Here is a 24,491-nt window from a genome sequence, read left to right as displayed (position 1 = left end):
CCTCTAGAGGTAGAGGACAAACACTTGGTCCAGCTAGTAATAGGGCGGTGACTCCTCCACCGACTGATGAGGTAGTAAGAGAGGGTGAGGAAGAGGAAAATGAACAGGTGAAAGATGAGGAATTACCACCCCAACGTACCCCAAAGATGATCAACCAGGTTCTTACTTATCTTAGCGGGTTATCTGATCGGGGCCAGACATCTCCAGTGTTTCCTGTACCAGCACCTCAGGTTCCGGGGGTAAAACATGCAGCTGCTGTGGCTCCCCGCATGGATGCCTCATTGGAAGTAGGCACATTTCCTCGATTGACTACAGGGTCTATAATGACGAGTGATCAGCATGAACTCTTCACTAAATTCTTAAAGTTGAAACCTCCAGTCTTTAAGGGTGCTGAATCCGAGGATGCCTATGATTTTCTAGTTGATTGTCATGAGTTGCTACATAAGATGGACATAGTGGAACGATTCGGTGTTGAGTTTATGACCTATCAGTTTCAGGGAAATGCCAAAACGTGGTGGCGATCGTATGTTGAGTGTCAATCAGCACAGGCACCACCTATGACTTGGGCATCATGCTCTAGCTTATTTATGGAGAAGTATATACCCCGGACTTTTAGGGAAGAGAGGAGAAATGAGTTCCTGAGCCTAGAGCAAGGAAGGATGTCTATTGCCACTTATGAGGCCAAATTTCATGTGCTATCCGGGTATGCCACCCAGCTTTGCTTCAGTTCACAAGAGTGGATTCGCCGCTTTGTGAAAGGATTGAGGTCAGATTTGCAGATCCCAGCCTTACAAGTAGCTTCTGCAGCAAAATCCTTTCAGGAAGTGGTTGACTTTGTGATAGAGGTGAAGGGGGTGAAGCCAGAAAAATTCACCATGGCGTCGACATCTAAGAAGTTCCGTATGGGAGGTGAGTTTAGTGGTTCTTACTCCAGAGGGCAGAGTTCAGGAGGTTACCCCGCCCGACCTATTTAGTCTTCACTACAGGATGTAGCTGGGGGTCCATCGCAAACCAGTCTACATTTCTCTGAGTTTGGAGGTTATCCCCAGACTTCGTCATTCTCACAGAGACCTATGCTTGAATCCAGAGATTGTTATGGATGTGGAGAGACTGGACATATTAGGAGGCATTGTCCAAAACAGAATTACAGACCCCCAATAATTAGAGGTAGAGGTGGTCATGGGAGAGGCCGCCATTCTGGAGGACGTGGTGGCCAAGGTAATGGTGGTCACCAAATCAGTCGGGGTGGCGGGCAAGTTGGAACTACTGCAGCACAACAGGGTAGGGGCAACGGGCAGACAGGTGATAGGGCCCATTGTTATGCTTTCCCTGGGAGGTATGAAGCAGAGACATCTGATGTTGTTATCACAGGTAACCTTTTGGTTTGTGATTGCATGGCTTCTGTATTATTTGATCCTGGATCCACATTTTCATATGTATCTTCCTCCTTTGCTACTTGTTTTGATTTACATTGTGATTTTCTTGACATGCCTATTCATATCTATACTCTTGTGGGTGAGTCTGTGATAGTTGAGAAGGTGTATAGGTCTTGTCTTGTGACTTTTGTGGGGAGCAATACTCATGTAGATTTGATTATTCTAGAAATGGTTGATTTTGATGTAATTCTGGGTATGACTTGGCTTTCTCCAAATTTTGCAATCTTAGATTGTAATGCTAAAACTGTGACATTGGCCAAGCCTGGGACAGATCCGCTAGTGTGGGAGGGTGACTATATTTCCACTTCAGTTCATATTATCTCTTTTCTTCGTGCTAAGAGGATTGTTAGTAAGGGTTGTTTAGCTTTCTTGGCCCATCTCAGGGATGATACTTCCAAAGTACCTTCGATTGAGTCTGTTTCGATAGTCCGTGAGTTTCTGGATGTGTTTCCTGCAGACCTTCCTGGTATGCCACCAGATAGGGATATTGATTTTTGTATTGATCTGGAGCCGGATACTCGCCCCATTTCCATACCCCCTTATAGAATGGCCCCATTCGAGTTAAGGGAGTTAAAGGCCCAACTTCAGGAGTTGTTAAGTAAAGGCTTTATTAGACCAAGTGCATCCCCTTGGGGTGCTCCTGTTTTATTTGTGAAGAAGAAGGATGGACGTTTTCGGATGTGCATAGACTACAGGCAACTGAATAAGGTAACTATTAAGAACAAGTATCATCTTCCACGCATTGATGATTTTTTCGATCAGTTACAAGGTGCTTGTACCTTTTCAAAAATCGATTTGAGATCTGGTTATCATCAATTGAAAATACGGGCAACAGATGTGCGAAAGACTGCTTTTCGAACCAGGTATGAGCATTATGAATTCTTAGTAATGTCTTTTGGGCTTACAAATGCCCCTGCTGCTTTCATGAGCCTGATGAACGGGATTCTTAAGCCATATATGGACCTCTTTGCTATTGTATTTATTGATGATATACTGATATACTCAAAGAGCAGGAAAGAACATGAGGAGCATCTGAATATTGTATTGGAATTGTTGAGAGAGAAAAGGCTTTATGCCAAATTCTCCAAGTGTGAGTTTTGGTTAGATTCAGTGTCCTTCTTGGGGCACGTGGTTTCCGAGGATGGAGTGACGGTGGATCCATCTAAGATTCAAGTAGTGAGAATTGGTAAGACCTACTAATGTTACAGAGGTAAGGAGCTTTGTAGGTTTAGCTAGCTACTACCGTCGATTTGTTAAGGGATTTTCTTCTGTCGCTTCCCATTGACAAATTTGGCTAAGCAGAATGTTCCATTTGTATGGTCGGACGAATGTGAAGAAAGCTTCCAGAGCCTCAAGACCTTGTTGACTACTGCACCAATTCTAACCTTGCCAGAGGAAGGTAAGGATTTCATTGTTTACTGTGATGCATCTTATTCTGGTTTGGGTGTAGTGCTAATGCAAGAGAGGAATGTAATTGCTTATGCTTCAAGGCAATTAAAAGTGCATGAACTCAACTATCCGACCCACGATTTGGAGTTGGCTGCAGTTGTGTTTGCATTAAAGCAATGGAGACATTATCTATATGGGGTCAAGTGTGAAGTCTATACAGATCATCGTAGTTTACAGTATGTCTTTACTCAAAAAGATTTGAATTTGAGGTAGAGGAGGTGGATGGAACTACTGAAGGACTATGATATTACTATTTTGTATCACCCAGGAAAAGCTAATGTTGTGGCAGATGCTTTAAGTAGAAAGGCAGGGAGCATGGGAAGTCTAGCCCACTTACAGGTTTCTAGACGCCCATTGACTAGAGAGGTTCAGACTCTGGCTAATGACTTTATGAGGCTGGAAATACTAGAGAAGGGAGGATTTTTGGCTTGTGAGGAGGCAAGATTTTCTTTTCTTGACAGAATTAAGGGAAAACAGTTTACTGATGAGAAGCTGAGCCGAATTCGAGATATGGTATTACAAGGAGAGGCTAAAGAGGCAATAATTGATGAGGAAGACGTTTTGAGAATTAAAGGAAGGGTATGTGTGCCCCGTGTTGATAATTTGATTTACACTATTCTTACAAAGGCTCATAGTTCAAGGTATTCTATACATCCTGGTGCAACTAAGATGTATCGTGACCTAAAGCAACATTTTTGGTGGAGTAGAATGAAGCGTGACATTGTTGATTTTTTTGCCCAATGCCCGAATTGTCAGCAGGTAAAGTATGAACACCAGAGGCCCGGAGGAACACTTCAGAAAATGCCCATTCTTGAATGGAAATGGGAAAGAATTGGAATGGATTTTGTGGTTGGTCTTCCAAAGACATTGGGTAAATTTGATTCTATTTGGGTAATTGTTGACAGATTAACTAAGTCTGCTCACTTCATTCTGGTCAAGGTGACTTACAATGCAGAGAAGTTAGCCAAACTCTATATCTCAGGAATTGTTCGATTGCATGGAGTTCCACTTTCCATTATATCAGATAGAGGTACGCAATTTACTTCTAAGTTTTGGAGGACATTGCATGCTGAATTAGGTACTAGGTTGGATCTTAGTACTGCGTTTCACCCTCAGACCGATGGCCAGACTGAGTGAACGATTCAGGTGTTGGAGGATATGCTTCGTGCATGTGTGATAGAATTTGGTGGTCATTGGGATAACTTCTTACCCTTAGCAGAGTTTTCATACAATAATAGTTATCACTCAAGTATTGATATGGCCCCATTTGAGGCACTGTATGGGAGGAGATAGGTCTCCCATTGGGTGGTTTGATGCATTTGAGGTGAGACCATGTGGTACCGATCTCTTGAGGGAATCGTTAGATAACGTAAAATTCATTCAGGAGAAGCTTCTAGCAGCTCAGAACAGGCAGAAAGAATATGCAGATCGAAAGGTTAGGGACTTGGATTTTATGGAGGGTGAACAGGTCTTGCTGAAGGTTTCACCCACGAAAGGGGTGATGCGGTTCGGGAAGCGAGGTAAGCTTAGTCCGAGGTATATTGGTCCATTTGAAGTTTTGAAGCGCGTGGGGAAGGTGGCTTATGAATTGGCATTGCCTCCAGGACTCCCAGGAGTGCACCCGGTATTTCATGTGTCTATGCTGAAAAAATACCATGGGGATGGAAACTACATTATTCGTTGGGATTCAGTTCTTCTTGATGAGAATTTGTCTTATGAGGAGGAGCCTGTTGCTATTTTACATAGAGAGGTCTGCAAGTTGAGATCAAAGGAGATTGCATCTATCAAAGTTCAGTGGGAGAATCGGTCAGTTGAAGAGTCCACTTGGGAGAATGAGGCTGATATGCAAGAAAGATATCCACATCTTTTTACAAGTTCAGGTACTCTTTCTCGCCCTTGCTTTTCTTCTTGTGATCGTTCGGGGACGAACGATGGGTAAATTGTTAATTAATTTTGAAATATGAAATCATGGTCAGAAAAGAGTTTCACACTATTGGTCAGCCGCCCTCTCGCTATTCTTCAGGTTATACACTAACTCATGAATCACACAGGAGATATTAATTGTATTTGGCAAATTCGATGCAAAGAACTTGTCTGATAAGACATTGGCAAGTAAAGCCCATAGATAGCCTACAACCCACTATATTAACACCCTTTGTCACTCAGTTGACAACACATAATAATAATAATAATAATAATAATAATAATAATAATAATAATAGGAATTTCTTGATAAATTTTTATAGTGTTGCTGATCTGGTCCAAAAGTTCTTGTCCATATAGTTTTCCTGTAGCTGGATCCTTTCGATTTAATTTGTCCCAGAAGTTTGTAAAATATTTCTTGTATAAGCAAGGGATGTTTTCTCCTGGGGTATAGCCCATTTCTGGAGTCCATTTAATGGGTCCAAGGAATTGAGAACTCTATAAAGAAATACATCTGATCTATTTTATCAATACAAAAGACATGATCTTGTAAAAATAAGTTTGTAATAAATGGGGAAACTTTTGCCCATTCCTTATAAAGAATAAAAAAGTTATCTGCTAAAATCTTTACCATTGGTCCATGGAAAGACCACCAATTTAAAAACCAATTTGGTAAATCTTTAGAAAAAACCTTAGCACATATTTTTACAAACCAAGTGTGCTTTTGCTTATAATTATTATAATAAAAAACTTTGTTAAAAGCTTGGATATAATCCCAGTAGGTAAAACTCATATTTACCCCATTAACCATAACTTGTTTTTCTTGAAGAGTAGAGATTCCCCAATCTTAAGCTGATATAATCTGCTTGAAGGTTATTTTGGAGAAATTATAAATAGTATTATCAAAGTCAGAAAAGTGCTGAAATTCTACACTTTTAGTATTACTAAGAATAGATTCATAGTAAGTTCGAGACTTATATGTCTCGCCAGGAAAATATAATCCTTTCGTGAGATATCTCTGGAGTATATTCCAGGGCTCATTTTTTCTCTGAATATCAGAATTTTCCAAAAGAAATATAATTTCTTTTTTGTCCGTTTCTTCTGGATTACTGACTGGGTCAGTTTCTTTGGCTATAGAAGCAAAAGTATGACTTTGCTCTTTTGTTTGTAGATATGCTTGGATTTGTTCATATAATGAACTTTCTTTTGGAATATCCTTAAGATTTAATGTAGTTGAAGCTGACAAAGAAGCTTCTCCAACCTTTGATTTAATCAAGGTTTTGTGACCATGTTGTATAACTGGATAAGAAGAGTCGTATGACGACCTTGTAGATTGGTAAGAGGATGATCTTCCTCTACCCCTGCTGCTTCTTCCTCCTCGGCCACGGATATGTGACCATGGAGGTTCATTACCTCCTGCCATCCTGAAAAGAAGAACAAATTTTAATAATTATCAAAATGTCCTTTAATATCATATTCCCAATTATCATCATTTAGGGAAATAGTCTCATAATCATGAATGAAGTCTTCCATAATAAGACTATAAAAGATTTTATCAATAATAATTTCCTTTAGATCAGAATTTAAAGGTTGAAGTATTTTGAAAATAGTAATGAGAGTCTTAGTTCCAATCTCATAACAATAGGGAGACATTTTTAAGAATTAAGAAATTCTCTTGATAAGAAATCAGGGAGAGAATTATCACATCCCTTTTTATAATGGATTTCAAAGTTAAAAGGAGCTAGTTGGGCTTGCCACCTAGCAAACATTAATTTTGAAATATCATGTTTGAAATCTTTATCAAACATATATTTAACTGATTGAGCATCAGTCCTTATAATAAATTTTTGATTATATAAGTCATCTTGAAACTTTAAAACACATTTAACAATACAAAGCATTTCATGCGCAACAGTCGCATATTTGCGCTGAGAATCAGACCATTTGCCTGAATGAAATCTAATAAGATATTCAATTTTATCATGGGGATTTACTTGTTTAAGTATTCCTCCATAACCAATATTTGAAGCATCAGTTTCAATAATTTTAATCCAATTTGGATTAGCAAGAGAAAGGCAAGGCAAATATTGAACTCTCTTTTTAATAGATTTAACTAGATTAGTCAGATTATCATTCCAAGGAGACATCTTTCCTTTCTTTAACCTGTCAGTTAAAGGAGAAAGATCTTTAGAAAGATTTTTATAAAAAGGAGAAATATAATTTAAACTGCCCAAAAATCTTTGAAGCATTGTTTTATCAGTAATTTCATCCGGAAATTTTGATGCAAAATCTATGGATCTTTGAATTGGAGTAATTCTTCCTTAGCAAATCTGATGACACAAAAATCTTACATCTGTTTGGAAAAGACTTATCTTGGTCTTGGATATAACCAAACCATTTTGTATAACAATATTTTTAAAAATATCAAGATGCTTTATATGAGATTCTAATGTTTTAGAATAAACAAGAATATCATCAATATAAACAATAATAAAATCCATATAAGGATTAAAAATATCATTCATAATTTTTTGAAATTCAGATGGTGCATTCTTTAATCCAAAAGGCATAACATTCCATTCGTATTGACCAAAAGGAACATTAAACGCAGTTTTATAAGTATGTTCTTTAAAAATTTGTATCTGCCAATACCCTGATTTTAAATTAAATTTTAAAAATATATTGGCATCATATAATCTAGAAAGAAGATCCTTTTTATTGGGAATAGGATACCTAATCCATTTTAAAACTTTGTTTAAAGGTTTGTAATTTATTACCAACCTAGGAACACCTGTTTCTTGTTCTGCAGCTTTATTAACATAAAATGCAGTACAAGACCATGGTGATTTAGAGGGTTTTATAAGTCCCTTTGCTGATAAATTATCAATTTTTTTTTGCAGAAATCGATAAGTTCAGAATTCATTTGACAGGGACGAGATTTTGTAGGAATATCTGCTTCATTGAAAGAATCTTCATAAGGCAGAGTTACAATATGCTTTTTCCTGTCCCAAAAAGCATTTGGATGTTCTGCACAAATATTAGAAGTCATTTTGCCAGAAATTAATTTAATTTTTTCCTGGACTTTAGGAGATTGTAAAGACTCTGAAATATTCAAACTGTAAATCTCCATTTGTAAAGATTCAATATGTTTTTGCATTAAATGAATCAAAGAGTTAATATCTCTAATAACTGGTTCAGTTATGAAATCAAAATTAATGGTATTACCATTATAATTCGCTGTAAAACCTTTTGCATTTAATTTTGAAAAGGGATAAATGGCATTTATAAAAGGAGTGCCAAGTATAATTGGCGGATTTAACTAATTTTTAACCAAAAAGAAGAAGTGAGGAATACAAACTTTACTTTGACAAATACAAGTATTATATAATTTATACTTGATATCTAAAGCATGATTAGATGCAGATTTAACAATATACGTAGTTTTTTCAAAATATCTTGAAGGAATTAATCCTTCTTGAATGCAACTAACATCAGCACCACTATCAATCATAGCAATACTGGAAATTTTAAAATCATTATCAATAAGAATGGTACAATTTATATACCAACGATAGGCAGTAACAATTTGAAGCATTCTATGAAATTTAACACTTGGCTCAGGAATATCATCTTCTTCTTTTTCAGAAGTAGAATCATTTTTATTTTCATCAGAAATATTATTTTCTAATTGAGAAATACGATGATCAGTAATCAATTGATTTTGTTTTAAAGATTTAATCTCTCTTTTAATAATAATAATAATAATACCATTTCAGGATCTAAAAGCTGGCGGTAGTCCGCACGGCCATACAGATCTAGTTTTATACACCAGGTTATAATATGCAACGTATTATAGTTATTTTTAAAGTTTTATCCTAAGTTTCGGCTGTATGGTAACCTTTTACTCAAGCATGGGAGATCATTTTAAACATTAATTGATAGCAGTTTTAACAAGGGTTTTAGGCTGCCCCTAACTTCAAACGGGGACTTACAAATACTACATGCTCGCTATTATTGATATTTAATATTTTCCACCACCTTGAAACCAAATCAAAACTTGTGATAAAAGAATAAAGAACTATAATATGAATGCATTATAACTTAGTTAGATCCAGATAGTGAATAAGAACATCCTACAGATCTTAAGAAGTTAGCATAGATATGAAAATAACTTAGCCGGCCATGGAGGCGGCAAACAAGAAAAGATAATAATAAGAAATTAAATAATACCTTGAACAGAGATCTTTAAACCAAAGCTTTTATTATATCACACTAGAATATTTTTACAATAGGGAGAGAAATGTGGAAACTTAAAACTAAAACTTGGAAAGACCTATCCCTTCACCTGAGAGTTAGTCTTTCTTATATAGACAAAACCGAAGGAAAATGGACCCCAAAAGTGGGTCCTACATTAATAATGGACCAAGTGGGTCTACAGAGCTTTAAACTATTTTTGATAAGATCAAATCAGATTTTAAATCTCATCAGATCTTATCTTTTCCTTTTAACTTTTTTACTATTGTCTTCTCCTGGTCTTTAATGGAGGCTAGGAAATCTTCCATTTTGTTTAATTGGCTTTCAGTCAATTCAGCATCATCTTGGTTTATTGATTGCGCATCCGTGGTATTATTACTATGTCCACTCTTCATTGATGTATCAGATTTTTCAAAGTCCTAAATGCTTTCCATTAAGTTTCGTTTAACGTCTTCTAGATATTCATTAATCATCTCTTGTTTATTTCCATCTTGGATGGAAATCCTTCTTGCAATATGCTTAATGGAGCTTCCCGCATTTAATCCTTTCTTTGGAGCATCCTCATATGCTTGAATAGTATTTTTGATTTGATCTATCAGTTCTTGGCCGTATAACTGACCAGTTGAAGGATCAGTCCTGTTTAGCTTATCCCAAAAATTATGAAAATATTTACGATATAGGCAAGGGATATTTTCTTCCGGGGTATATCCCACTTCCGGAACCCATTTATGGATCCAAGGTACAGAGAAATCAATAAAGAAGTACATTTGATCTATATGTTCTATATTTGGAACATGATCTTGTACATATAAGTTCATCAAGAAAGGGGAAATCTTCACCCATTGTTTATATAAACTTAGAAAATTGTTAGGTAAAATCTTCTTGGTAGGACCATGAAGAGCCCACCAATTTATAAACCAATTGGGCAGGTTCTGGGAGAAAACTTTTGCACATATTTTTAAAAACCATGTGTGCTTAAGTTTTTCATTGTTATAACAGAAAACCTTATGAAATGCTTGGATATAATACCAATAAGTATAATTCATGTTTACTTTATTGACGGAAACAATCTTTTCCTGCATTGTGGATATTCCCCAATCTTCCATAGATATAATCTGTTTAATAGTCATTTTTGAGAAGTTATAAACATTCTCATTATAATCTGAAGTAAAGTGCTGGAATTCTGCACTTCCTGTATTACTTAAAATGGACTCATAGTATGACCGAGTCTTGTATGATTCTCTAGGAAAATATAATCCCTTTGTCAAATACCTCTGGAGTATTTTCCAAGGTTCATTACTCCTTTGGATATCTGGATTTTCTATAAAAAATATAATTTCTTTTTTGGGTGCTTCATCTAAAACCTTTTCCGTATCAGGCTCTTTGGCTAAAGAGGCATATGTATTACTTTGCTCTCTTTTTTGCAAATATGCTTGTATTTGTTCATATAATGAACTATCTTTGGAAATATCCTTTAGATTGACAGAGGATGAAGCTGATGAAGAAGCTTCTCCTATCTTTGAGTTGATTAAAGTTCTTCCTCCTAAATGTATTACAGGGAAGGAAGAATCATATGATGATCTTTTGGACTGTGAAGAGGATGATCTTCCTCTACCTCGGTTGTTTTATCCTCCTCGGCCGCGAATATGTGACCACGGAGGCTCACCTCCTCCTGCCATTCTGCAAAGTTGAACAACTTAGTTAGTAATTGTCAAAATGTCCTTCTATGTCATATTCCAAATTAACATCATTTAGGGAAACAGTTTCATAATCATGAATGAAATCTTCCATAATAAGACTATAAAAGATTTTATCAATAATAATTTCCTTTATATCAGAGTTTAAAGGTTCCAATATTTTGAAAATAGTAATGAGAGCCTTAGTTCCAAACTCAAAACAATAAGGAGACATTTTTAAGAATTAAGAAATTCTCTTGATAAGAAATCAGGAAGAGAATTATCACTTCCCTTTTTATAATGGATTTCAAAGTCAAAAGGAGCTAGTTGGGCTTGCCACCTAGCAAACATTAATTTTGAAATATCATGTTTGAAATCCTTATCAAACATATATTTGACTGATTGAGCATTAGTTCTTATAATAAATTTTTGGTTATATAAGTCATCTTGAAATTTTAAAACACATTTAACAATACAAAGCATTTCATGCGCAATAGTCGCATATTTGCGCTAAGATTCAGTCCATTTGCCTGAATGAAATCTAATAAGATATTCAATTTTATCATGGGGATTTACTTGTTTAAGTATTCCTCCATAACCAATATTTGAGGCATCAGTTTCAATAATTTTAATCCAATTTGGATTAGCAAGAGAAAGGCAAGGCAAATATTGAACTCTCATTTTAATAGATTTAACTAGATTAGTCAGATTATCATTCCAAGGAGGCATCTTTCCTTTCATTAATCTGTCAGTTAAAGGAGCAAGATCTTTAGAAAGATTTTTATAAAAAGGAGAAATATAATTTAGACTGCCCAAAAATCTTTGAAGCATTGTTTTATCAGTAATTTCATCCGGAAAGTTTGATGCAAAATCTATGAATCTTTGAATTGGAGTAATTCTCCCTTGGCAAATCTGATGACCCAAAAATCTTACATCTGTTTGGAAAAGACTCATCTTGGTTTTGGATATAACCAAACCATTTTGTATAACAATATTTTTAAAAATATCAAGATGCTTTATATGAGATTCTAATGTTTTAGAATAAACAAGAATATCATCAATATAAACAATAACAAAATCCATATAAGGATTAAAAATATCGTTCATAATTTTTTGAAATTCAGATGGTGCATTCTTTAATCCAAAAGGCATAACATTCCATTCGTATTGACCAAAAGGAACATTAAAAGCAGTTTTATAAGTTTGTTCTTTAAAAATTTGTATCTGCCAATACCCTAATTTTAAATCAAATTTTGAAAATATATTGGCATCATATAATCTAGAAAGAAGATCCTTTTTATTGGGAATAGGATACCTAATCCATTTTAAGACTTTGTTTAAAGGTTTGTAATTTATTACCAACCTGGGAACACCTCTTTCTTGTTCTGCAGCTTTATTAACATAAAATGCAGTACAAGACCATGGTGATTTAGAGGGTTTTATAAGTCCCTTTGATAATAAATTATCAATTTCTTTTTTGCAGAAATCGACAAGTTCAGAATTCATTTGACAGGGACGGGATTTTGTAGGAATATTTGCTTCATTGAAAGAATCTTCATAAGGCAGAGTTACAATATGCTTTTTCCTGTCCCAAAAAGCATTTGGATGTTCTGCACAAATATTAGAAGCCATTTTGCCAGAAATTAATTTAATTTTTTCCTGGACTTTAGGAGATTGTAAAGACTCTGAAATATTCAAACTGTAAATCTCCATTTGTAAAGATTCAATATGTTTTTGCTTTAAATGAATCAAAGAGTTAATATCTCTAGTAACTGGCTCAGTTATGAAATCAAAATTAATGGTATTACCATTATAATTTGCTGTAAAACCCTTTGCATTTAATTTTGAAAAGGGATAAATGGCATTTATAAAAGGAGTGCCAAGTATAATTGGCGGATTTAACTGATTTTTAACCAAAAAGATGAAGTGAGGAATACAAACTTTACTTTGACAAATACAAGTATTAGATAATTTATACTTGATATCTAAAGCATGATTAGATGCAGATTTATCAATATGCGTAGTTTTTTCAAAATATCTTAAAGGAATTAATCCTTCTTGAATGCAACTAACATCAGCACCACTATCAATCATAGCAATACTGGAAATTTTAAAATCATTATCAATAAGAATGGTACAATTTATATACCAACGATGAGCAGTAACAATTTGAAGCATTCCAAGAAATTTAACACTTGGCTCAGAAATATCATCATCCTCTTTTTCAGAAGTAGTAGATTTTCATCAGAAACATCTTTTAAAAGCTCAATAAGATTCTCTGAAGATATCATTTTAAAATGTAAATCTTCAAAACTTTTATGTAATTTATCAATATAAGAATCTCCTATCTGAGACTGTAATCTATAAAATTCATCATGACCACAATTGCAATTGCCATCTGGACAATTGGCACAATTGTTAGTAATCTCAATATTGTTATCTGAGATATAACCTAAAGAATTTTCTGATTTATCAGAAGAATTAGAATCTGAATCTGATTCATAAAGTATCTCATAGAGTTTGTCCTGAGTTGATTCATCTAATTCCAAAGCTTTAAACTTCTTAGCTTTGCAATTATTTGCAAGATGATCAAATCGTCCACATTTGTAACATTTAATGTTTTTTAAATCCCTTGTAGAAAAGTTTTTAGCAAACCTTGTTGCTTTTCTATGAGATTTCTTTTCTTCTTTTTCTCTTTATATTGTTTTGAACGATGACGTCCTTTATGAGGTCTTTCTTCAGGTCTGTTTATTCTTTGTTTTGAACTGGATGGTCCTTCAATACCAAACTGAGTACAGAAATCTCCTAATTGGGATCTCTCAGACTTTTGGGTATTTTTTATCTGTTGAGCAAGTTTAAGCTCATTGCAAAGATTTAATCCTTCTTGGGTACAAGTCCCTATTAACTTTCCATAAGTTAATGTATCATAAGGGATTTCTAAATTATCCCCTCTTAAGATCTTTTTTACCCTTTCGGCAAATAAAGGGGGAAGACCATCAATGAATTTATTCTTCCAATATTCATATTTACTTTCAGGTAGTTCCATTACTCTACTCATGAAAGTATCTTTATACCATCGAAAATGACCCAAATGTTTACACTTAAGTCCATTTAGAAGAGTTCTAATAGTTTCATTCTGGTTGAAAAATCTTCCATTAAAATGTTCCAAAATAGTTAGAACCAATGTATAAACAACATCTTCAACTTTTTTAACTGAAGTCCTTTCCGCTGGTTGACCCTTCTCATCAGTACCGGATTCTCTTATAATTTCTTCCTTGTATGCATTCATAATTGCATACCTTTCTTCGGGTGTTAGAAAATTATCCCACCAACCTCTTAACTGACCTGTAAAACCTGCTATAATCATTTTACAGATAGCATGGTCATTATTGTTATTCGTATGACAACAAATTAATGAGTACATCAACATAAGATGTACTACAATAGATACCTGTCTTTCAGTTAGGGCATCAATATTCCATTCATAAACCTCATTTCCACTATATGATGTGTTAGTTTGGTTCCAATCTCTTTCTTCAACTAGCACATCTTGAGGAGTAGGTCGAGGATAATAATAAGTCATCATTGACGGGAGAGTAGCATAACCTCCTTTTCCTATAACCTTTTTTTGGTTATAACCAGACTTAAATCTTCTGGAATGAATTTCCGAAACTTCTTGATCCGGATATTGGATAGCAGAGAGTTGATCAAAATAATCATTTTTAGAAAATTCATTAGAAATAGGTTTTGAACCTAAACCAGACAATTTTTTGTCAAGAAGATCTTCAACTTCTTTATAAAAGGATTTAACTTTAAAACCAGTTGTATCAACAGGTCTTTGAAGATGAGTAGGTACATTTAAAACAGTTTTTGAAGTAAAAGCCATATCTTCTTTAGGGGTTTTCTGTAAATCTTTGACCAATTTAATCAAATCATCTAATTTTTTGTCTAAAGAGCTGATATGCTCACCAAGAACTTTAACATAAAGACTCAAATAATTATTTTGAGAAATAAGGTTATTAACCTCTTGAACTGTAATCTGGGCAACATCAGTATCAATAAATTTTTGAAAAGCTGAAAAAGTTATCCCAGTATTGTTTGGTAAAATAAAAGGAGCTTGAGGAGGGTAAATAGCTTTAGTAATAGCACCACCACTCTCTTTATAAGTCCTTTCAATAACATTTATATATAAAGGTAAATAAGTAGTTATAAACCAAGGAATAAAATAAATAATTTTGTTATGTAATCTACACATATCATAAAAATCTTCAGAAATATTTTTTAAATCATTTTCACTATAAGTTTCAAAAAACCAAATTCTAAATTTGTTCCATTTTTTATTATAAAATTCTTTTTGAATATGTTTTCTTGCATGAGATCCTGGACTAAAATCAATAAGTTGTTTAGACATAATCAAATATCATTAAGGTCAGTTGATTTATCAACACTGAAGTCCATTTCTGACTGAGTTGGATCTATATCAGACAACTTATCAGTTGCTTGAACAATATTTGTTTTAGGGTCTATCCTTACCCTTTCAACCAACCCTTGACTTGCAGTATCACTCAAAGTGTGGAGAGATAGAGGTTTTCGTCTAGCTGTTCCATAACTAGGACTTTCATGACTTATTGGAGATATATGTTGAATTTCTGGTACCCTTCTGTAACCAGAAAAGGATCTCCTATTGTAAATTGGAGAGTTATAAACAGAGTTGTCAGCAAACTCAATACAAACCTTACCATCAGGATTCTGAGAAATATGAGAATAGTCACTATTAGTGACTTCTTCAGCAACCTGTCTTTGAGACACAGCATTATTTAAAATCCATCTATCAGGAAAATTAATTTCATCCCATTTAATAGGCCTTCTTGTCGTAATTTTTTATTTAACAAAATTAATTTCGACAAGAATAGTTTCACTAGATGAATCGTATAACTTACATCTAGGATTCAGAGTAGTTAATAACTTATAATAAATTCTATAAGAAAGGCATATAAGCTCAGATCCAACCGCATAGTTATATCCATGGGTTTTTACATTTAATGTAAGAGAATCAAAAATATTCCTGTCAGATAGAGACAATTGCAAATTAGGTTGAGTATTGAAATAAACTGGCCCGTAAGCAACAGTAGATTCAATAGAACCCATAAGCGATTGTCTGAAATCTAAATTTCTAGCATCTCTTAGAGCTGCTAAAAACGTTTCAGGTAACCCTTTAAGATTTAAAGGTTTGAAGGCAATTTGTATCATACCAATATGCATCCAGTTATATCTGGATTTGTAGAGGTCAATATCTTTCTTATTTAATAATTGAATAGTTTGTTCATCAGAGTTTAACGCCAGAGACTGTTCTGTGGTTTTAACCACCTGCTTAGTAGATAATTTATCAAACCAGCCATAATCATAAATAAGTCTTGTATCCACGTTAGGGATAGTCCATTTGTTTAACAAATCAAGATAATAATAATAATAATAATAATAATAATAATAATAATAATAATAATAATAATAATAATAATAATAGTAATAAGAATAATAATAATAATAATAATAATAATAAAATAATAATAATAATAAGAATAATAATAATAATAATAATAATAAGAATAATAATAATAATAAAAAAAAATAATAATAATAATAATAATAATAATAATAATAATAATTTTTGATCTCTTTGTCATTTGTAATCTTTTCTCAGTTTTTGCATTTTTATTGTTAAGTTTATGCTTTCTTATTTTTAGAACACTATTTTATTTTCTCTTCTGAATGTTATAAATTAAATTTGCAGTATAGAGATATTATCTCTATCACAATTGACTATTGCTTCTTTGTAGATGTTACAAAATAGTAATAAAAATTGTGTACTAATCCTCCATTTTTTCCATATATATTGTTATGAATAAAGTCTTAGAAGGATATGTAGTTGTGTATTTTTCTTTTCTATTTTTTGCGTTTTCTCTATTAGAATTCTTTAATTTAATTTTCGATTAATTTCTAATTGTTGTAAGTTTTTTATTTGTTTACTCTGAAGCTATTAGTCATCCGTTACTTCATTAGAAGTTTGCTAACTACTCATCAAGTTCAAAATTTATAATTGGTTGCTCAAATAGAGTTAATTTTAATTGTTTAAATAGATCTAATAAAACATCACAAGTGACACACGTGCGTTGCACGTGACCAGAAACTAGTATTTAAAGGATATGAATTAATACCAACATGTAGCTAAAGTGGATCCCACGATTTTGAAGAATTAAAATAGAATAAAAAATATTTTCTTATTTTATCAAACAATACCGTTGCAACAAATTTGACTATTCACGTGACAGTGTTGAAAAAGTTAATGTTCACATGATGCATTGGAATATTCTAAAATCTATCACAAAATGCACGCATTTTACATAAATATTTTCTCTCACGTATAATAGGCTAGTCTAAGTCACATTTTTCTTATGATGTTACTCTATCTGACTCTATATATATTTGTGTCTATGCACTCCATTTATTCAAACTCATCACTTTTGATTACTCAGTTTATACCATTTCAAGAATTCAAATCTATCCATCCTTGATTTTTCAGCAGAAAAAAGGGCTTTCGCTATAAATATAATTTTTACCTTTTGAAGAAATCAAAGCTATCCATTCTTGATTTTACGGCAAAAAAGGGGATGTCTTCATTCAGGTTAATATTTTTAAATGCAGTTTCGTCTTGTTGTTATAGTGAAGAGTTTTTATAAGAGAATATGGTTGTCAATTTTTATAACAAAAGGTGTATTTTGACTCAGGTGAGGAAGATGGATTTAGAGGACGACTCTGTGTAACGACCTGTTTAGTCGTTTTGAGCAGTAGAATTACTTTTGATAATAACTGACTGTGTCGGCGGATCACACGACGGACTGTCATGGTCACGACGGATCGTCGAGTGTCTTCGTGCCAAAACACTTAAACTCTGAAATTTGGGTACGGGGAATCAACTCTCTGAACTTCGCGACGAAATTGCAGCACGGACCGTCGTAGACACGATGGGCCGTCACAAACCTTTTTACTGAAGTTGTCTCTGAACTCTGTTAGGACCCTGCAGGACGGACCGTCGCAGGAACGACGGGCCGTCATGAGCGGCGTAACCTTGACTGGGTCGGATTTCCGCTAAAAGTTTTAAGGGATGTTTTGGACTATTTATGACAAACTGTATGAAATTAGTGGGTAATTTAATAACTTATTTACTTGAGGGTTAAAGGAGATAACCTTAAAATAAACAATGGGTTACTTTTATCATAAGGAATTATATGATAATTAGGGTAAAAAGAAAAAGAGAAAGAAGAGAGGGAAGAACGAGCGAGAGAGGGAGAAGCGAAGAGGAAAGCAAAGACTTTGAGAAGTAGCTTGGTTGATCACGATTCTTCGGTGGAGGTAGGTTATGGTTTATGCTATTTCGTAGTAAACTCTAAATAGCGATTGATATGTATTAGGTGGTATTGTAAAGTCTTCTATAAGCTTAATTGTGTTGTTGCATGTTGTGATTATGTAAATGGTGATGGATTATAATGGTGATACCGTGGAATCTTAAAAACCTTAAATCCACTCTATTAATGATGATGCCTTGATATAAAAGAAGGCTTAATAAACTAAAAAAATGAGGTTAATGGATCGGGTGTCACGAACCGACACGTAGTGTTAGGGGATCGGTGTCACGAACCGACACGTAGTATTAGGGGATCGGGTGTCACGAACCGACACGTAGTATTAGGAGATCGGGTGTCACAAACCGACACGTAGTATTAGGGGATCGGAGTGTCACGTTCCGACACAAGAGGAATAAAGAGAATGAATCTTGAATTATGGAAATATACTCAAACTTAAAGAACTTATTTCCCAAATGAGTATGGTGTGGAGGCTTGAGTCCTCAGGTGTGATCTTGATACCGTTGACTTAATATGTGCCTACTTTATTGTTATTGACACTTGTTCATGTTGTTTGTTGCTTATCACATGTTAAGTGTTATAGTTGATTTTATATTATTACTCAATGTATATTGCTTTCTATTTTGAGTTGGCCGACGATACCTACTCAGTACTTGTTCCTTGTACTGACCCCTACTTGTATTTTCTTCTCTTTGTTATTTGTGGAGTGCAGCAAATGTGCCATCGACTTCGACTCGTCCATAACTCTAGCCAGTCTTCAGCATATAAGATTTCAGGGAGAGCTATTATTCCTAGCTCGTGTTGGATTTTCTCCGTCACGTCTTGATGTCTTGAAGTTCGGACATGGACGATCTTTTTACTATTTTTAGCTTCTTAAATACTCTTAGATTTAGAAATTTGAGGATAGATGTTCTTGATGTGATGATTTCCAGATTTTGGGAACAATAAGTATTAAACTTTAGAAGCTTATTTAGTGGTTATCTTAATGAGTTTTGGATCTTCCGCATTATTTTTACTATTTATAAATATTTTACCGGTAAATGTTGGGGTTTAGATTTGTTGGTTCGCTCACCTAGAAGAGTAAGGGTGGGTGCCACTCGCGGCTCGGTTTGGGTCGTGACATATATATATAGATAGAGTGCTCAAACATGTGCTGAAAGCTACTTATTTAACAAGTAAGTTTTAAGTTATTTTCTCTTTAATTATTTTCTATTAGTGGACATGAAATTGTATATTTTTGTTTACTCGATTTTTTATCAAGCAACACTCTTCACTATTATCCAGTATGAAATATAGTAAATATTAGTAGATATCATGAAGCTTTTAAGATAGGAATTTGTTGTTGTTATAGTTGTTGCTAAGTAATATGTTTGTGCTTATTTGATTTCTGAAGTTTAATGTTCATACATCATTTAGTAGTAACACACATGAAATTTATTGATGGATCTTTTATAATTGTAGTGTTTTTCCAAAGGTAAAATTTTTTGATCTCTTTGTCATTTAAAATCTTTTCTCAGTTTTTGCTTTTTTATTGTTAAGTTTATGCTTTCTTTTTTTTAGAACACTATTTTATTTTCTCTCCTAAATGTTATAAATTAAATTTGCAGAATAGAGATATTATCTCTATCACAATTGACTATTGCTTCTTTTCAGATGTTACAAAATAGTAAGAAAAATTGTGTACTAATCCTCCATATTTTTCATATATATTGTTATGAATAAAGTCTTAGAAGGATATGTAGTTGTGTATTTTTCTTTTCTATTTTTTGCGTTTTCTCTATTAGAATTCTTTAATTTAGTTTTCGATTAATTTCTAATTGTTGTAAATTTTTTATTTGTTTACTCTGAAGCTATTAGTCATCGGTTACTTCGTTAGAAGTTTGCTAACTACTCATCAAGTTCAAAATTTATAATTGGTTGCTCAAATAGAATTAATTTTAATTGTTTAAATGGATATAATAAAAAATCAAAAGAGACATACGTGCGTTGCACGTGTCCAGAAACTATTTAAAGGATATGAATTAATACTAACGTGTACCTAAAGTGGATCCCACAATTTTGAAGAATTAAAATAGATTTAAAAATATTTTCTTATTTTATCAAAAAATACCGTTGCAACAAATTTGACAATTCACGTGACACAGTTGAAAAAGTTAATGTTCACACGATGCATTGGAATATTCTAAAATCTATCACCAAATGCACTCATTTTATATAAATATATTCTCTCACGCATAATAGGCTAGTCTAAGTCACGTTTTTCTTATGAAGTTACTCAATCTCACTCTATATATATTTGTGCCTATGCACTCCATTTATTCAAATTCATCACTCTTGATTACTCAGTTTATACCATTTCGAGAATTCAAAGCTATCCATCCTTGATTTTTCAGCAGAAAAAAGGGCTTTCGCTATTACTCTAATTTTTACCGTTTGAAGAAATCAAAGATATTCATTCTAGATTTTTCAGCAAAAAAAGGGATGTCTTCATTCAAGTTAATATTTGTACAAAGCTATTCATTGTTTCTCTGCAGATGTTACAAAATAGTAATAAAAATTGTGTACTAATCCTCCATTTTTTTCCATATATATTGTTATGAATAATGTCTTAGAAGGATATGTAGTTGTGTGTTTTTCTTTTCTATTTTTAGTGTTTTCTCTATGAGAATTCTTTAATTTCATTTTCGATTAATTTCTAATTGTTGTAAATTTGTAATTTGTTTACTTTGAAGCTATTAGTCATCTGTGACTTCATTAGAAGTTTGCTAACTACTCATCAAGTTCAACATTTATAATTAGTTGCTCAAATAGAGTTAATTTTAATTGTTTAAATGGATCTAATATAACATCACAAGAGACACACGTGTGTTGCACAAGTGTAGAAACTAGTATTTAAAGGATATGAATTAATACTAACGTGTAGCTAAAGTGGATCCCACAATTTTGAAGAATTAAAATGGAATAAAATATATTTTCTTATTTTATCAAAAAATACCATTGTAACAAATTTCACAATCTAAGTGACACGGTTGAAAAAGTTAATGTTCACATGATGCATTGGAACATTCTAAAATCTATCACAAAATGCACGCATTTTATATAAATATGTTCTCTCACGCATAGTAGGCGAGTCTAAGTCACATTTTTCTTATGATGTTACTCTATCTGACTCTATATATATTTGTGTCTATGCACTTCATTTATTCAAACTCATCACACGTGATTACTCAGTTTATTCCATTTCGAGAATTCAAATTTATCCATCCTTGATTTTTCAGCAGAAAAAAGGGCTGTCGCTAATACTCTAATTTTTACCGTTTGAAAAAATCAAAGCTATCCGTTGTTGATTTTTCGGCAAACAAGGGGATATGTTCATTCAGGTTAATATTTGTAAATGCAAATTCGTCTTGTTGTTATAATGAAGAGTTTCTATAAGAGATATATATGGTTGTCAATTTTTATAACAAAAGTTGTATTTTGACTCAGGTCAGGAAGATGGATTTAGAGGACGACTCTGTTTCAAAGAGGAGTACAAGACAAATTTTTTTAAAATATATGATTGAGATAATTGAAAAGAGGAATGAGTTGATTCTAAGAGTGTGTTTGGTATGAAGGAAAATGTTTTCCTAAAAAACAAGTAGATTTTGAACTTGTGTATGTGTGTGTGTCTATATATATATATATATATATATATATATATATATATATATATATATATATATATATACACACACTAGTGCTCAAACATGTGCTGAAATTTACTTATTTAACAAAAAAGTTATAAGTTATTTTCTCTTTTATTATTTACTATTAGTGGACCTCAAATTGTATATTTCGGTTTACTCGATATTTTATCAAGCAACACTCTTCACTATAATCCAGTATGAAATATAGCAAATATTAATCGATATCTTGAAGCTTTAAAGATATGAATCTGTTGTTGTTAATGTTGTTGCTTAGTAATATTTTTGTGCTTATTTGATTTCTGAAGTTTAATGTTCATACATCATTTTGTAGTGATACACATGAAATTTACTGATAGATCTTTTATATGTGTAATGTTTTTTCAAAGGTAAATCTTTTTTATCTCTTTGTCATTTGTAATCTTCTCTCAGTTTTTACTTTTTATTGTTAAGTTTATGCTTTCTTATTTTTAGAACACTATTTTATTTTCTCTTCTGAATGTTATAAATTAAATTTGCAAAATTGAGATATTATCTCTATCACAATTGCCGATTGCTTCTCTACATATGTTACAAAATAGTAATAAAAATTGTATACTAATCCTCTATTTTTTCCACATATATTGTTGTGAATAAAGTCTTAGAGGTATATGTAGTTGTGTATTTTTCTTTTTTCTTTTTTGTGTTTTCTCTATTAGAATTCTTTAATTTAATTTTCGATTAATTTCTAATTGGTGTAAATTTGTAATTTGTTTACTCAGAATCTATTTAGTCATCCGTGACTTCATTAGAAGTTAGCTACCTACTCATCAAGTTAAAAATTTATAATTGGTTACTCAAATAGAGTTAATTTTAATTGTTTATATGGATCTAATAAAACATCACAAGAGACAAACGTGCATTGCACGTGTGCAGAAACTAGTATTTAAAGGATATTATTTAATACTAACATGTAGCTAAAGTGGATCCCACAATTTTGAAGAATTAAAAATAGAATAAAAAATATTTTCTTATTTTATCAAAAAATACTGTTGCAACAAATTTGACAATTCTCGTGACACGGTTGAAAAAGTTAATATTCACACGATGCATTCGAATATTCTAAAATGCATCACAAAATGCATGTATTTTATATAAATATGTTCTCTCACTTAAAGTAGGCTAGTCTAAGTCACGTTTTTCTTATGATGTTATTCTATATCACTCTATATATATTTGTGTCTATGCACTCCATTTATTCAAACTCATCACTCTTGATTACTCAGTTTACCATTTTGAGAATTCAAAGCTATACATCCTTGATTTTTCAGTAGAAAAAAGGGTTTTCACTATTACTCTAATTTTTACCGTTTGACGGAATCAAAGCAATCCATTCTTGATTTTTCAGCAAAAAAGGAGATGTCTTCATTCAGGTTAATATTTGTAAATGTAGTTTCGTCTTGTTGTTCTAGTGAAGAGTTTCTATAAGAGATATATATGGTTGTCAATTTTTATAACAAAAGGTGTATTTTGACTCAGGTAAGGAAGATGGATTTAGAGGACGACATTGTTTCAAAGAGGAGTACAAGACAATTATTTTTAAAGTATATGGTTGAGATATTTGAAAAGAGGAATGAGTTGAGTCTAAGGGTGTGTTTGCTATGAAGGAAAATGTTTTCCTGAAAAATAAGTAGATTTTGAAGTCGTGTGTGTGTATAAATATATATATATATATATATATATATATATATATATATATATATATATATATATATATATATATATATTAGTGCTAGTGCTCAAACATGTGCTAAAGCTACTTATTTAACAAGTGAGTTATAAGTTATTTTCTCTTTTATTATTTTCTATTAGTGGACATGAAATTGTATATTTTTGTTTACTCGATTTTTTATCAAGCTACACTCTTCACTATTATCTAGTATGAAATATAGTAAATATTAGTAGATATCATGAAGCTTTTAAGATAGGAATTTGTTGTTGTTATTGTTGTTGCTTAGTAATATTTTTGTGCTTATTTGATATCTGAGGTTTAATGTTCATACATCATTTAGTAGTGATACACATGAAATTTATTGATAGATCTTTTATTTGAGTAGTGTTTTTCCAAAGGTAAAATTTTAAATCTCTTTGTCATTTGTAATTTTTTCTCAGTTTTTGCTTTTTTATTGTTAAGTTTATGCTTTCTTATTTTTAGAACACTAGTTTATTTTCTCTTCTGAATGTTATAAATTAAATTTGCAAAATAGAGATATTATATGTATCACAATTGACTATTGCTTCTCTGCAGATGTTACAAAATAGTAAGAAAAATTGTGTACTAATCCTCCATTTTTTCCATATATATCGTTATGAATAAAGTCTTAGAAGGATATGTAGTTGTGTATTTTTCTTTTCTATTTTTTTCGTTTTCTTGTCACGACCCAAAAATGGGCGTGATGGCACTCATCTTATCCCACTAAGACAAGTCAGCCTAATACTCAACCATTACAGTAAAGTGTGGAAATAAAATATAAGTAACTTAATAAAAACCCAAAACCTGGTAGTCATGTGTACAAGTCTCTAAAGTATTACAATTGATTCAGAAGAAAACCTGAAGTCTCAAATGAACTTGTTTCTAGAATAGAACAAGATCATAATTAAGGAGAAGAA

General features: G+C 32.6%; 1 protein-coding gene and 1 pseudogene across 1 annotated transcript; both read right to left on the bottom strand.

The window, feature by feature from the left end:
• Positions 1 to 10,687: 10,687 nt before the first annotated feature.
• Positions 10,688 to 12,370, bottom strand: LOC138348391 (uncharacterized). Its single transcript, XM_069297611.1, has 2 exons — positions 12,102 to 12,370; positions 10,688 to 10,742 (listed from the first exon to the last, which is right to left on the bottom strand). Exons 1-2 carry the CDS (start codon positions 12,368 to 12,370, stop codon positions 10,688 to 10,690), a joined length of 324 nt encoding a protein of 107 aa, XP_069153712.1.
• A 509-nt stretch (positions 12,371 to 12,879) lies between these two features.
• Positions 12,880 to 14,624, bottom strand: LOC138348620 (uncharacterized; annotated as a pseudogene).
• Positions 14,625 to 24,491: the final 9,867 nt, after the last annotated feature.

This window comes from Solanum lycopersicum, chromosome 5 (genome assembly GCF_036512215.1).
Source record: "Solanum lycopersicum chromosome 5, SLM_r2.1".
NCBI classification, from domain to species: domain Eukaryota; kingdom Viridiplantae; phylum Streptophyta; class Magnoliopsida; order Solanales; family Solanaceae; genus Solanum; species Solanum lycopersicum.
Note: the sequence above shows the minus strand (reverse complement) of the source record. Positions and strands in the feature narration are given on the sequence as shown.

Coding starts and splice junctions, on each gene's coding strand:
- LOC138348391 (XM_069297611.1), bottom strand. CDS start 12,370: ATGGCTTCTAATATTTGTGCAGAACATCCAAATGCTTTTTGGGACAGG. Junction 10,743..12,101: donor CAAGAAAGAGGTGTTCCCAG/GTTGGTAATAAA, acceptor TCAACTTTGCAG/AATGGCAGGAGGAGGTGAGC.